The sequence below is a fragment of the Odontesthes bonariensis genome, chromosome 8, assembly GCF_027942865.1.
Source record: "Odontesthes bonariensis isolate fOdoBon6 chromosome 8, fOdoBon6.hap1, whole genome shotgun sequence".
NCBI classification, from domain to species: Eukaryota; Metazoa; Chordata; class Actinopteri; order Atheriniformes; family Atherinopsidae; genus Odontesthes; species Odontesthes bonariensis.
In genome coordinates, this window is record NC_134513.1 from 3395982 (window position 1) to 3412620 (window position 16639).

At 42.8% G+C, this 16639-nt stretch overlaps 1 protein-coding gene across 3 annotated transcripts in view; it reads left to right on the forward strand.

Moving 5' to 3' along the window:
• The window catches only part of LOC142385123 (chemokine-like protein TAFA-5), a 175467-nt gene that overhangs the window by 135776 nt on the left and 23052 nt on the right, over positions 1-16639 (forward strand). For all 3 annotated transcript variants that reach the window (XM_075471321.1, XM_075471320.1, XM_075471322.1), the window contains one exon: positions 13180-13307. In XM_075471321.1, the coding sequence (XP_075327436.1) occupies positions 13180-13307 (128 nt within the window). The remainder of the gene's footprint in view (positions 1-13179; positions 13308-16639) is intronic.

Here is a 16639-nt window from a genome sequence, read left to right on the forward strand (position 1 = left end):
AGCGTTTGAATTGTATGTCTTTTTAGCAGCGAGGCTAGCTGTTTCACTCCCTCGCCAGTCTTTAAGCTGAGTGCTAATGTGTTAAAACACCAAAGTCAAACAGTGGCTGTGTTCAAAACTGCATACTGCATACTCCATTCTGTATACTACATACTGCATACTACATACTACATGCTACATGCTACATATTTCCATTCTGCATACTACATACTGCATACTCATCGATCAGACAGTATGCAGAGCGTTTACCCACAATGCATTTCGCTCCTGCCCGAGCCGAAATCAGCCGACCTGAAGCTGATTTCCCTTAAGCTCTAAACTCTGTAAACTTTAGCAACATTTGAAACATTTTCAGGTGAGAAAGTAGTCGTTTAGATCCCCAACGTGTTGAAAACCTGACAAAATACCGGCTGTTTACAATTTTGTTCCCACGAATTCGGCGCTACTAAAGCTAGCCGCAGTGAGCAACGCACTTCTGGTTATTTTCACAAAATAAAATACCTGTTGCCTTTTATCACAGGGAAAGCCATTAGCATACAATTGGTGCTTTTGTTTTGAAAACAGGAAGTGAACCTACCCTCGTTGTAGCTAGCTTGAAACTGACGTTTTGACAGGAAATGACGATCGGCGACGTCACGTTACGTTGCATCTTGGGTAGCTTGAGTATGAGTAGTAACCTCATGATGCATACCCAACATTTAGGAGAATCTAGTATGCATCCGGGAACTTCTCGTTTACTCAAACTCGCATACTAACTCAAAAAGTTAGTAGGAGTAGTAGGAGAAGTATGCCAGTAACACAAACAGACCGAGGCAGCCGTGGACCAGCAGCTACGGTAGCCTGTGAGGTAAAGTTGGAGTCTGTTGGCCGATACCAGAGTGAGGAGCAGCTTGGCTGCTAGTTGTAGAAGGAAGATACTTTAGATGTGGCGCACTGTTAAACTTGATGCTTTAGTGGTTTAAATTGCTCTCCAATCTGCCTCTAAGTTAGAGCTTCAAACAGCCTTTAAACTTTTAGCTTGAAAGCTGCAGTTTTTGCTCCTGCAGCCAACAACAAAACATCGGCAGTGTTTGCTCACTGTCTTGGTGGTTATTTCTCTTTCTTTTTCTGTCTTTTCCTGCTGAAAGTCTGTCTATCCAACAGAACATATACTTGCTTCCCGTTTCAGTCGGGCCAACATATTTACGTGTATTTTAAGTCTGGTTTTAGTCAAACTAACACCATAATCTATATTGTTTAACTTGTATAAAAAGACTGAATGATGGATGTGGTGAAAAAATGAGAAAATGGAGCAGAATGAGCATTAAATGCAGTCTATTAAACCCAGTTGGGAAGTGGCACTGCCTTTTCCCATTAAAGATGTTCATTAGGCACATCCAACGACTGAGAGGAAGCAGTTATCTCTGTTTTGGGAGATTTGAGTAATTAATATCACATTAGAGCCTCAGTTTTTTTTTAACTTGATAAAGTCCTGTTTTATTTGATAAAAGTATTTGAATAGAATTATTCATAGAATATATTAGGTGTATACGACCGATTAGTACAAAAGATGTTGGTAAAAGAGTGTCAGGTGGGCTCTGTGTTGTGCACCCACGCTGAAAACGCCCACACTGTCACACATGCGCGCACACAGAGGTCTGGAAATGTCAGTCAGCATGTTATCTCATTATTTTTGCCTCTTGAAGTTTCATGAGTGCAGAGGAGCTTATTTGGGACACAAATTCACTTTATCAGAAAAAAGGAAAAAAAAGCTTTTTAAAAAGGGGCTTGACAGCTTTTAGTGTGCAGATACTCATCAAGGCCGCCAAACGGGTGGAATAATCTTCTGAAAATCAGGCAAAGCAACAGAGTGGAAAGGAACAGGGGACGGGGAAGAGGTGAAGAGAGGGAGGCGGAGGAGGAGGAGGGATGTGAGAAACGGAGGGCGGGCGTAAAAGTGCTAAAAGAGGAAATAACGGTGCGGATGAGAGGGATGTGGCTAATTACAAAAGCTGTGGGATTTATTTCTTTGCGTTGGGTTCCTCTCTTAGCATCCTCCCTAATTCCAGCAAGGCTGGGTTCTCTTTCAGGAACGTCTGCCTACCACGGCAGGTCAGATAGCACGGTTAATTATCCCGATAGTGGATCCAGTGGAAAAGGAGACGTTGGAAGGGATTTCCATGATGAAAGCCAATCTTCCAGCCTTAATGGCGCTCAGTTGAGCCTTTTCAAGCCGTCTTTTGTTTGACTTTGTTGCGTGACATGCCAACAAAGAGCTTATGTGTGTGTGTGTGTGTGTGTGCGTTGTAAACGCTGGCGTGCACGTCAGCTAAATGAAGTGCTGCGCAGAGTGGTCTTTAACTGGCAGATCACCAGCAGTGAAACGGAGGTGCACACTTCCTCCAAAGGGAGAGAAACTGTGACACGGCCGCAGCACGATGCAGAGAATTAGCTTAAAAGGCCATTTGAGCTGCGTGCCGACGCATTAGAGAGGGAAGGGTGGGCGTCCGCGTGAGCTCCATTTTGTGAGCGGCCCTGTGTACTGACCCAGGAGTCAGTGATGCTGATTGGCTTAAAACCAGGGTTGGGGAGTAACAGATTACATGTAACGGCGTTACGGTAAAAGGATACAAAATAAAAGTAACTGTAATCCGTTACAGTACAAGCAAAAACGATGTACTCAGATTACAGTTACATTCAGTGAGAATGGGGGTTACTTAACTGGATTACAATTTGTGCGAGGTTGCAGTGACAGAAGTACAGAGCGGCAGGGTCGGACTGGGGAAAAAAATCGGCCCTGGCAATTTTCCCCGGGACCAGCCCCCCCCTCAGTATTAATTAGTATCTCCAATCTAATTAAATAAAAATAAAAAAACGAGCACAGACCGCTCATACAGTCAATGGCATGTACCCATAGAAAAAATACACACTCACTCACACGTCACACAACCTGACTATCGACTGCTAACAACCATGATCAGTAACCTACACAAACCCAGACACATAATGGCTCGGCGGCCAGCAATCGGATAAACCAATGAAGTAAATCAATCCTGTGAAAGAATGAAAACAAGTGAATGAAACCTGCACTCACCCATTATGAAGTTAACTCTGCCAGCCCCATAATCTTGCCCCTGCTCAGCCAACTCCTTGACGTCGGGTATGGTTGGTAACGTTACGGCGGCTAGCATTAGCAACGAGGCTGCTAGGCTTGCTAAATCGGTAAGCATTAAGCATCAAGGCTACTGAAGAAAGCTAGTCTTTTTAGCTACGTTATATTATTATCTTTCTTCTCGGCTATAAGTTAACCTTTGTTTACGGCCACTGGCCCTAACCTGACGAGCTAGCTGTCAAATCACCTGGAAGTTTTCACCGGAAGTACTGGCGCACACACACAAGCAAGGGTGTGCAAAGAAAAATAAAATGTGATGTAAAAGTCTTACTTTGCTTATTTATTACTAAAGTAGAGCACTTCATTGTCATTGCACATGTATTAATGAAATGCAGTTTGGCATCTTATCAAGTGTAACGCGTGCAGATTGTATAGCATGCAGTATTTAGAGATAAAATGCAGTTATTTACAGCTAGTGTAAGGAAAGATGGTTAATAGATATGTGCAGAATAGATCAATTACCTAGGGAAATGCATTTATGTGCAGAGAATGTATAATGTAGTTATGGCAGTACAATGAAAAGAAAAATAGCATGGTATAAATAAATGTGATAAATACAGATGGAATCATACAGATAATAGGCTACCATAAATAGGTAAAAGTAATCCAAAAGTAATCCAAAAGTAATTAGTTACATTACTTTTTTTAAGTAATCCAAAAAGTTACACTACAATTACATTTTAAACAAGGTAACTTGTAACTGTAACGGATTACATTTTTAAAGTAACTTACCCAACACTGCTTAAAACCAACCGTCTGCCACGGTCCCCGCTGAACTAAAAAGATGGAAGTTTAACCCTCATACCTGATTTAAAACACAACTTTTTGTCCCCTTTTAAAACGACCTAAAAACATCATTTTTTCCGTAAATCTTTTATTCCACTTCAGTTCTGATCATAACTACCAAGTTTTCAATTATTTTCAAAAATTTAACCCTTTGAATACTGGTTTGTATGATGTAAACGCCAATTTCTGTAAAAGAAAAAACCCACAAAAACTGCTATATTTTCAATATATAGAATGCAAAGTGGAATTGTTGAGCGGGGATAATTATGGTCTGGGATATGTCAATGATCAACAACAACATTGATTTTTAGGGATTTTTTTAAAAAAAAATTAAAAAAAACTTAATTTCTGAAAAGGGAAATGTTTGTCCCCTTTTAAAACAACCAAAAAACATCATATATTAATATTTTTTCCATAAATCTTTTATTCCACTTCAGTTCTGATCATAACCACCATGTTTTCAATTATTTTCAAAATTTTCAATTAAGGAGTGCATTGTATATGATGTGTGTTTGAAATTTGAAAAAATAGTCAAAAATGCACAACTGGACCAAATATGATGAGTATCACTATCTACAGTGTGAAATTAGAGGAGAAAGTACACCCCAAGTGGAGAAAAATGTCCCCTATCAGGGATTAGGGTTAAAGGGTTCATGTTTACCGTTTAGGTCGTTTAGGGGGAACGTGTTCCATCTGAGCTCATCATGGACCTCTGCGGTGGGGAACCTGAACCCAGTGTTTGATCTCCTCTTCTTTAAGCTGCTTCAGGTTTTCTGCCCGCAGTGAAATCAGCTGACTTTAACACATTGACTCCCAAGTCACGTAAAACTACATTTTTACTGCCCATGCGTTGGCTCCCACATGGTAAAAATACGTTTTTTTTATGGATTCTGAATCTATACATTCTAATGCACATTCTGTGTGATTTTTGTAATTATGTGATGAACAGAACTGACATAGATGGCAGTCAAAAACTGGTGTCATCATCTGGACATTTTGATCATTACGCCAATGGCTTTTCGTCAACTCAAGAACAATTTTGATAACGCTGCATTGATTGTTGTGCATTTCCGCATTTTGTCCAATCGCACGTGTCGGTTTCCAGAGGGTGACGGTAAAGTAACATAAACAAACAACAAGAAGGAGAAGAAGACACGCGACAAGTCTAAGGAGGCGGTCTTATGAACAGGTTAGCTTTGCAACACGACGCAAATCCTCTGACCCGGATATGTAAGTATCTAAAGTGCGACAGGCTGAAAGAGCGCACGTTTCACAAAAGCCCCGATATCTCAGTTTGTTGTTGATTTTGGTGGATACCCGCCTTGGTTTAGCTAAGGATAGCTCGCTAATGGCGGCACCTAGAGACACGCAGTTTTGACCCACAAAGAGTTTAAAGTCTCAGCTTTCAAACGAGCCATAACACGTTTCAGTGGCCCTATCACATAATATGCTGTGACTGTACAAAAAACGTCAAAAAAATGGTTTAGAACGCTGGGAGTCTACGACATAATTCCGTAAACACCGCCGGTATTCAATGTGTTGAGATGCAGAGCAGGAACAGTTGTAAACACGACATTCAAACCCATTCATGCAGGTTTAATCAGCGCGGTGCCGGTTGAGCTCCAGTCACAAGAAATGAATCAAACACACAAATGAAAGCACTGGTGAGCAAACATCAACAGATTTCCAGTGAATCGCCACGAGAAGTAAATCTTAGCAGTAAAACACAACTGATTGTTTTAAGCTGCAAATAAAAACATCCACAAGCCGTAAAAACGTGGAACAGGAGCAGGTTGAATGGGAACTGAGCTGAGGTGCACTTCCTGGACAGAGGAGGTGCTCAGCCCACTTAAGTCTACCCTGTAGAGGAAATCCAGTTGATCCACAGCTGGAATAATCCCTGAAAACGCCCCCGGCTGTTTGAGTTCATGGTGCCGCTGGTCAAATGTCTCCTTCTCAGAGCAGAAAGAGTTACGTGTCAGGACGTGTAAACATGCCGTTTTTAATGAAATGACTTAAAAATCATTTAATGTCGAGCTTAGCTTGGAAGGATCTACTTTCCCATTTTACTTTCCATCTCCGTTAGGATGCTTTGCAGCTGAAGCCCTGACAGACAGATGCTCTTCAGGATACCAAGATAAACGGCAGGTTAATTAAAGGGAAACAAAACAGAAACAACATGGAGAATTCAGGCCAATAGAAACGATTCCAGCAAATCTAAAAATGACTGCAGACGGGCCAATACTAACTCTTGTGGCTTAAGTTGAGCAGCTTTGATGTGTTCACTGGACCGGAGAGCCATGAAAAGAACAAAGTAAGTGTAAACGTGCACAACCAATCAGGTGTGAGGATGATAATGAACTCCCTCCTGTTGCATTAATTAGTGTCAGTCAGTCTCATCTTCAAATACGAGTGGAAGGAATGAGAAACAAGGTGGTGCTGGGCTGGGAGCGCCATGTTGGGCGGTACCTGCTACTGTTGTGGCCTCGTTAGCTTTAGCTTTATTTGACCAAGAAGTCGGTCAGAAGAAGAGATGAGAGAGAAGACTGAAAACTGGCTGAAGCCCGTGTTGTTCTGACATCGGATCCCCTGCAGAATCAGACTCTTTATTATGAGAGATGCTCAGTTATTGTTTTCTAAGTTGCACCATCTGTAACCTCGCAGCGGTTCCCAAACAATGCTCCGCGCCCCCCTGGATGCTTAAAGGACGCATCAGATGTGCGCAGACATAAAAATGTCCCTTTTACCTGGTGCCCAGCATCATTCTGTGCGCTGCTCAGTCCATATCTGATGGGTTTATAATTATCCCGGAGAATGCTGACCTCCATTTATTCTATCTGCATCTCTCTCCCACCATCTGAGACTTGGCATGGTATTAGACAGAATTTACTGGGCCAAGATGCTGGCTGTTGACATGAGTATTATCAACTATTTGGTGGGAAGATAAGTGTCCCGTATAAGGCTGGATAGTGTTCTCCGCTTCCCTGTTCCTTATCTCCTGCTGATGCCTTCACTTTCACATACGTTCCCCTTTAAATTTGTTTCTGTGTGGTTATTTATGTCCACGCATGGCTGTGTGAGATGTATTTATTCCACACGGCCCTTAAATCTAACACGTTTCAGCATAAGCAGCAGCAGAAGTGGTGCGATGGGAACGGAGAGCGTCCCCGTGAGCCGGGACGCTGCCGGGAGATGAGTTTAGTCGGCGATGCGGGACCAAACGCGACGGATACGGCCGGTGTCTTAACTCGTCTTTATGGTTTCTGATGGCTCGTAGGATACATCAGTGTTATTGGACCAGTCGGCTGTGAGCTAAAACGTGCACTATTCAGTATTTATGGTGCTTTCAACATACGAGCCGATGCATTTTCAATTACACTGTGGGCTGCCTGCAGGGATTAAAGGAGTATTCACCAAAATGTGAAGCTGTTTATCTATCAGTGTAATTTAGTGGAACTCTTAGTGTTGAACCATAGCTGTTAATTGTTGGGTGTGACATCTGCCCAGCTGTTCTGAACCACCAAGGTGGAAAATGGACCAGAGTATATCTCGTGGGTATTCCAGCTCAGAAGGAAATGCGTATTATTATTGTTGGGCGCCAATTACGTCCAACAAGGATCCCGAGCCGTGGTTTAAAAGCAGTTAAAATGTGGAACTATGTTGCCGTGGATTGGGTCACCCTAAATCAGGGACACCCACATCTGGTCCTCGAGGGCTCCAACACACCCGTGGGTATCCCTGCCCTAAATCAACAGCAACTGAGTTCCTTTTCTTGGTTTTTAAGAAGTGGAATTCCTTTTTTATGTTTTGGACTTTTAACTCCTCACCCTAACCATTCGTGGTTGAGTGTAGTAGAAACTTTGGTGGTTCTGAGCGTATAAAAGTCAAATAACAAACCGGTTGGATGAATTTTGGAGTGCCGATCTGTTTCATGACAAAAACCTTTAATCTTTGAAAACTTTGTGGTGTTTTGTGCTGTTGGACCAAAGCTCTGAAATGAGAATGGGTTCAATGCGCTGTACATGTTTAGAAAACGGATCAATTTGCCGATATTTTTCAGACTCTAATGTGTTTTATGTGCAGCGAACCAAAGCCGGACTGAAAACGGAAGCTTTAGAGTCTAAAAGTCTAGATATTCAGCATGTATTCATCCGGGCCTGAGTTGGTAGAGAGGCCTGAAGAAGCAAAGTGGCGCCCTAACTGCATTTTCACAGCGTTTTCTAACTTTTACAGGTCAGTTTTTATTGAATTGTTTTCTGCTAAAAGGTGCTCATGTAATTACAGGAGCTGAAAACAGCAAAACAAGTTGTAGCTACAACATCCAACCAATGGTCACATGACACGGATGCGTTTCTGAGATGTTAGACAGCAGACTTTAATCAGAGAAACAATTCATGTCACAGACGGCCCTCTGACCCCGCGCTGATGAGAAAATCTACATTTGAGCAGCATTAAGTTGTGTTGGTTATCGTCATGGCGCCGCAGTGTCAGCAGGATAAAATCTCCATTAATCAGCCCTGAAACCAACTGGAAATCTGTTATGTCAACTCCAAACGTCTGTGTGGTTCTCATTATTAAATCTTATCTGACACCCCCGCGATAACTTATCTCTCAGCTGTCATCACTGATGGAGCCGTTTTGTAGAGCTCGCTGTCAAAAAATGACATTTCTAACAGACGTGCGCGTGCACGTGACATCCCTTATTCCCTCATTACTGATGTTTGCCAGGCGTTGCTATACATCTTCATCAGCTGAGGGTCACCCCACCGGATGGCAACTCGGAGGCAAAACAAAAGAGGTCGGCGAATTGAATGAGCGACCTTGCTGACAACATTCATTTGATGAAGTCGCAGAAATGGATTAAATAATGAAAAGGAAGAGATTAAAAAGAAAGACACTGCCAGACAATTTGTTTCCCTTTCACCTCGGTGCATTGTGCCTTTTCAATATGTCCACTCATTTGCTCCCGAGCATCCCTTTTCCATTTACAAAGCTTTGCCTGCTTTCCATCCGCCGCCCTTCACCGAGACGCCGCGGAGGCAGATTTACATGAAGTGGATATTTGCCTGTGAAACGCATCAAAACAGGACAAAATGCAACTTAAATAAGAAGTCTAATCACGATAAAACCTTAAAAAAGGAGAAAATGGAGGCGCTGGTGGAGTAGATGGTTGTTTGTGTGTTTGGAGGGTTAAAAATTATAGGAAATGTTTTGGATTTATACTATGTTATTTGTGAAAGAGGGTAGGTAACTTTGTCAGAACACTGTTTATAAGTGGTGATTTGAAGACTTTAAAACCATTAAAGGTTCCCAAGATAAAGCAGCAAGCTTGTGTCTTTATCTAAAACTCATTAATTACAATATAATAGAGTAAAATATCTTTAAGATTGATGATTTGCCACATGAAACAATATTCGATGTCTAATTTTGGAGCTACAAGCAGTTCTTGATCTTTTTTAAATTGGTCAATATAGTCAATCTAATAGCATAACTGACAAATTGTGGTTATTAATAAACAGGTCAGACTCATGGAAATATTAAATTCACTTATTTGTATCATATGTTCTTGATTTGGTGCCTGTATTTGAGCCTGTTATTTCATTCTGTGGTGCATCACACCAACCATGAAGCATGAGGGTGGAAGTATCATAGTTTGGGGTTTCTTTGCAGGTACAATCATGGATCTATGGATTTAGCAGCTTGTCAAAGGTTGCTTGAAAATGATGTGAAGCTAACATGTTCCATTTGAGAATGTTCCTTTGGTTGTTTTGTTCAAGTCGATAACTTTGAGTTGTGGGCAACAATTTCCACGAGATGTATTTTTTACACGACTCAGGCTGTCAGTGTCTTAATGGAGGGAAGCTTTGTTCACCCCATCTTTGTTGGGAGGGGGGGTGGAGAGATGGTTCAGCGCTCTCACAATGGAGTAATTTGTGCTAATGTTGAGCAGCGGGGCAGATAAAGTGCATCCGAAAGGAATGAACGTCTCTAAAATAGGAAAACATACTTTCTCTTGATCGGTGTTCAGATGCAGTTCAGCAACGATGACGAGCAGCAGTTTCAAAGCGAACCCCTCAGGGATGAAAACTCAGAGGGGAGAGCCGGAGCGGCGCTAACAAACAGATCCGACAGATTATTAGAAGTTGTTTTAAATGAGAAAAGTGCAGCTATAAGGAGGGAAAATGCACGCGCCAGGTAATGTCAGGATATTGTGTTTAGATCCAGCTTTTATGCCATCGACTCTTCAAAGCTGAACATGGCTTTTGCAGTTGGTGCTCAGCTAGCCTCGAGGCAAACAACGGAAGTGGCAACTAATTCAACCGCAAGCAGCGTGTCAGCAAAATGCAGGCGACTAATAATCCTTCACATGGTGTCACTTTAAAGGCCCGTCCTTACTCTGCTGACACAATGCTCACAGCACTTATTATCTGAGCGTGCGCTTCTGCAGAGGGTGTACATATCTCATGGATTGATTGCTATGTTGGTGTTGTTTATGCAGAGCAGATATTAGCACGGAGTTGGATGCACACAGCTGATTTACATGCAGCCACTGAAGGTGCCCTTAGAGCAGATTTATAGAAATGGAAGTGAAGGTGCTATAAGTATGTTCTGAAAGTATCTGAAGCATAAATGCTCCATCATTCACTTTCCGTTGGAATGCTACCTTCCATCCATAAATGCATGCTGATGTCCTTCTTTTATCTTAACGGTGAAGAATGTTACCCAGGCGGCCTTTTTTGTGCTTCGGTCGCCTTGTTTCCATCAAGCGAAACATGTGGAACTTTGGTTTTATCTCAACGTGTTCTCTTTGATTTGGAATTAAGTTCCTGATTTTAGGAGCCGATGCAACAACCCAATACACGGGGCTGTGATCAAACACCTCGTCCTCAGAGGAGGTTTGTTATTAAGGGAAAAAAAGGGCCCTCATTACACCGCGCACACGTTACATAACGATCCACGAGTTCTGCTTTCCCACTAACAGCCTTTTCTGCCCAGCAGCTCTCATTTCCACCAACCCTGGAAATGATCATGTTTGTTTACAATGAAATCTCCACAGGGTGCCTTGGATGTGCTCGGGGATGCTCTTCAGATTTTAGTGTTCTCACCATCCAGACTGTTAATAAAGAAGTGTGACGTTGGGGTTTGATGTAAATGAGTGATCTTTAGACTTTGTTCAGCATCTCTGCCTCGTGGCTGATGATCTGAGTGACATCTTTTTCACCACGATGAATGATGTCAAAAGGGATAGTGATAGTAATGTTTTTCTTTCAAAGGAAACATTGATTAGTATGGAGGTTAAAAGAAGCTGGAGGTTTTAGCTCCCGCTGCTTCTATTTGTTCATTTTCCACCGGTTTCTTTGTATATCAGACCCTTTTGTCTCTGTCCTGACGCTGAAAAAGCAGGTATATTTGTCAGGTTCAGTACTTTTTGGTGTTACAGAAGGTCAGGTCATCACAACATGGCTGAAAATGGTTTGGACACAAACTGCTGCCCAGCGTGCTAAAAGTTGATGAAGAAACACTCCATTATTGGCAGGAGATGAAATGCTTTCAGCTGTGAGGCTAAAGTGAACTCTGCAGGGAAGCTGATGGGTGTCAATCAAAATGCAAATGCCAAGCTAGAAAAGTGTCAGCTTAAACTGAGCAGATGTTGGCAAATTATGATCAAACTTACAGCAAAGGAGAAGAAATGCCGGCCGGACCCAGATTGGGAGAGCACTTAAAAGTCTGTGTGAGATGAGTCATTTTCAGAGGATCCAGCGTACAGTTTGTTAATAAATGATAGATGCTAAGCAGCTTTTAGCACAATGTGCAGCCGTCAGTTTTAAAATAACAGCCATTATGGGATGGTTTTCCAGCAGCTCTAAGTGCTGGTGTCACACACACACACTTTGGGTTCGTTTGGATGCGGTCGCCCTGTTTGAAAATGTTCCTCACAAAGCGCGGTGGCGAGGCGGCGGTGGCGGCCACTCTGAGCAGATGATCCATCGGTGAGAAAGCTAAAAAAAACTCAAGCTGTGGTTCCATTGTCAGTGTGTTTTGGTTCATAAGTGAAAGCTGCAGCACACGTTGTGACAACCCGCTCCATTCTGGAGCTGTGTTGCACAGTTTTTGTTTCTCTTATTGTTTTCTTTTTTTTTTATTTGCCATTACGAACACGCCCCAAGCGTGGTCGTGTACTCACCTGAGTGGTCCTTGTTTAAGTTGACGCCTCATTTTTCTTTTTAAATGGCAGTATAGTTTTGACGCGCGAGTCGGACAAACATACTGTCACAAGCGGACAAGATAAAAAAAACTCTTATTTTTGGCACAGCGCTGAGGCTGTTAAATCCCTCAACACTGAAACTCCGGTAGGTCCGTTGAATATGGCAAATTCTTTCAACTTTCACAAGTGATGTTTATTACGCTTTGTATTTATTTTGAAAATGATGTTCATCCAGCACAGAAACGAAGGAACCATCTCATATTTCCATATACCGATCATCTGAATTCTACACTGTCAGTGTTTATATATATTTTTCTTTTTTCTGTAAATATGAAGGTGTGTGACTTATGTAGCCTGATGGTTTCTTTGTTGTGTTGTTGTTCTGCAGCTCTTGCTGTGGAGCGGGTGGAAGAGTTGTGCCAGAGTCTGTACCTCCTTTGAGGAGACACGTAAAGACGTTGTTTTTTTTCTCCTCGCTAAGGACGTGATTGTTCATTTTTGTTTTTTTTGTTTTTTTTGTTTGGTTGTCATTTAACCAATTAAAGGTCGACACCTTTGTGTGTTCGCTCCTTATGTGGCCGTTAATAGACGAAAAGTATTGCGATTAAATTATCCTATTTGTCAGGAGGGATACCTGACTGGCACCCCAGAATTGTTGTATTGTTTTTTTTATGAAATACTTTTGAAAACTGTCACAACGTGTGTGTAATAAGCTGAAGCCTTTGGCTTTTCTATGAAATCTATGTTTAAATGTGGAGCATCTGGAGGAGGTTGAGACAAAGTGTGTTTGAATGGATCCGATGGGGCCAGATTTCGGAAATCATATTTGACACGAGTATTATTCTTTATCCGTGGTGTTAGAAGCTGATGTGTTGGGCTTTGAAAGTGCCTTAATATCATTTGCAGTGTTTGCTTGTATTTGCCTGATTGAAATCAGCTCTGTCCATGATTCTCTGGGCTGTGTCTTTACGTCTGTCAGCATCTTTTCCTCCCGCTGCTGCTCGCCGCTCTAACCGTTGTCCCTCTGTGTTTGCAGCTGGAATTGTTCGGAAAAAGCAGTGGTGTGAGATGGTGCCGTGTTTGGAGGACGAAGGCTGTGACCTGTTAGTCAATAAATCCGGATGGACTTGTACACAGCCCGGAGGCCGAGTCAAAACCACCACGGTGAGTCCAGGCACATTTATTTGTATTTACAGTAACGATGGAACAGTTCACGCTGTTCAGAGGACGTCTCTGAAGATGGAAACAAGCATTTGAGCTTCCGATCTACGGACCAATGTTAACTGCTCTGCTTTCTAGAGGCCTGACCCACTTCATCAGCTGTATTCAGCGTCTGAGTGAGCTGTGAGTTCTGTCTGTTACATACAGGTCAGCAGCCATGCGTCACACGTAAAGGCTTCTGGACCGGCTCTACGCACACATTAATGCGCCCGTGTAGTGTGGCTGTAGTGCTCTCCTCACGGATTAAAGGTGGAGGTATGGGCGGCCGTGGCTCAGTGGTTAGAGTGGATTGTCCAATAACTGGAAGGTTGGTGGTTTGATTCCCACTCTTGCCACTCAAAAAGATTGGTGAAATGGTCATGGCAAACGGTGCCTTGAGCAAGGAGCTGTACCCCCACTGTGATGCTTTGGGCATCTGTCTGTGTGAGTGTGTGACCCACCCAGGATGGGTTAAAAGTGGAGGACAAATGTAGTGTGTATGCATGACAATAAATCTAGATCTTAATTGATCTTAGCTCTGGATTCTCCTCCATATCTGAGTTGGATGGCATCTCGTCTGAGTCTGCCACATAAACTGATCTGAATGCAGCAGAATATTCAGAAATAATGACAGCAGCTGATAATTTAATGTCAGTTGGAGACTTTTTAATCCTGTTAAATCATTACATGGATGCAGTGTTTTGTGTATTTCAAAATGTAGAAATGTCCACAGCTTCTCTTTTGATGTCTGTATGAAACGTAAGGATCCACGCAGGAGTTTTGGAGCTGAAGAGATTGAAAATCTAAATCCAAAAGCACCCGATACACTTTTAATTAGGAGAAATAATGGCCGGAAATACAGAGCTGCAGAGTTAGCAACATTAGCTCCTGATGGCTAATGCAAAGTACTGTAGTGTTAAATAAGAAGCTTAAAGGTAGGGTAGGAGATCCTGGATTTTGAAAATACACAGGTAAAAAGTCCCAACCCTTTTCTTCACTTTCCCCCTGAAGGCACGCCTCTAGAGTACATGAACGTGCCCGAGCATGAAGGTGCACGAGCGCTGTTCTGACAGCAAGCATCAATCGTTGCCGTATTTAGTATATGCTAACTATACGTTTAATAATGCTAGGTGCTAGCCAAGCTGGCTCTAGTTTAGCTTCCTGCCAAGCTTCTGGACGCGTAATTCGCTCACGGAGCAGGGTACGTGCACAGGGGGAAGGAGGGGGAGGGAGGAGCAGATTGCAGTTTGATAGATGCATCAGAATCCAATCATCGTTAACGGTCCGTTCAGTATGATTGGATAGTGTTTTTCCTAGATTGTACGTTCTAGAGGCCACTAAAACTTTGAATTAATTGGTTGCAATGGAGGTGTGAAGAGTATTTCAAGCAATATGTAAAAAAATGCTCCAGAAAAAGAACCCCTACCCCACCTTTAAAGGATGGTCCTATGTGGGGACTAATGAAGAAAGCTGTGAAACAGTTTGTGTGGAGCTGTGCTCCTTCACTGTTGGCGGCCTGATTGAAATGAAGCGGAATTCACAGTCATGTGACGTCAGTGTGTTGCAGCTCCGGCTCCTTCATGTGGAACTCCATCAGCTCTCCAGAAAAGTCCTCTGATATGAAATGAGCACTGTAGAGTTAGTTTGTGATGTTTTCAGGCCACTGCTCTCTGAGCTCAGTGCTTATGTAACACATGGAGATGATTCCTTTGGGTCAGCCTTTCCTCACGGGTACGTCGGTACCGGCAGAAAACCTGCTCACCTACACTTTTATGTGTAAAAAATGGAATGTGTCCCGCCCACTCAAACTGTATGGGCTTTGTTTTCTTCCTCATTGGCAGCAATTAGCTGGAGTTAGACTCTGAATGTTAATGAGTGCAACAGATGGGGAGCTGTGGCTCGTGTTGGTTGAGCCGCCGCCCATTCATTCATTCATTCATTGACACAGTCCTAACTGCTCTCTAAGCTTTTTCCTTTCCTCCCGCTGTTTACATCCACTTTGCAGGAGATGTAGAAACGCCTGCTCTGCTGCCTGTTTGTGCTGTAGTAATTGACGAGGTTTCAGTTGGAAAATGTGTTATATAACACACACACAGCTGAGCTAGCCTATCTATGAATGTCAGCGAGGACCAGTGGGGCATCATTAATGCAAATGGCATGATTTAGTCATCGGCTGACTAACTTGTTTATGCCTTCTTACTGGAAGCAAACATACATAAAAAGAGATGCTGAACGAGACGTGATTTCAGTCAGTCAGGAGCTCGTGTGCTGAGTCACAGACGTGAATCTGAGCCGTGTTATCTGCAGCCGGCATGCACCGACGGGACGGGCAGAGACGAGTGTTTGAGAGGTAACAGATCCAATGCATGCGTGTTGTTATCCGACTGCCGGTGTGTGTTTTTACATGTTCATAATTAGGAATACGTGCCCCCACATTTGTGTAAGGAGCGGTGACGTAAGCTGTGTCCTGCTCAGGCTGTCAGTCAGCGCAGGTTTCTGCTGGACAATGTGCAGTCATCTGTGCCAGTGTGGGGAGAGGCTGTTTAAGCAGCTTCTAGTGTCAAAAGTGGAAATATATGGGTCAATATTTATGTTTTAGACGCATTTGACTTTCTTTTTGAATGAAAAATATCCTTAAAGATGAAGGCAGCACCTCAGAGAGGCTGATGTTGGGCAGTGTGCAAACACAATGGCAGCTGACTGTGCCACCTGATTGTGTTCCAGAGCTCAACATCTGCCTGGTTATCAGTTGAAAGGCTGCATTGATGGTGAAAGGCGTGTGCTCCCATCCAGATGTTGTTTTCTTTGTTTTGGATGGTAGTTTGAGAGAAAGTTTGGCTCTGACCTCACTGTCAGGGATTTAACCTGAAATCACCCCCAAATACTTAAAAGGTGATTGTTCCCAAACAAAAATGACAAACTTGTTGTTGTTGTTGTTGTTGTTGTTGTTGGCAGACTTTGGGGGGGAAATCACCCAGAAAAACAAAAAAACAATTGGCTTGCTTGCATCCTTCTAGTTAACAATGGACAAAAGGTTGAAGCCACCTCAGTTTGGCTTTAAAATAACTGCCGGCCGTGCACAGTCCACTGAGCATGTCTGACCTGTCTGTCAGGTATTTGTGCACAAACAAACATCAATGCTAACAAAGGGATGCGTCCCGCGGGGCATTTGACTAAGCCGAGTCTGACTCAGGCACACAGCCCCTTAAAGAGCTATTGGGGCAGAATGTCTGGAGGCAAAATACACTGCTCCCAAAAATAAAGGGAACACCAAAATAACACAACTTAGATGTCAG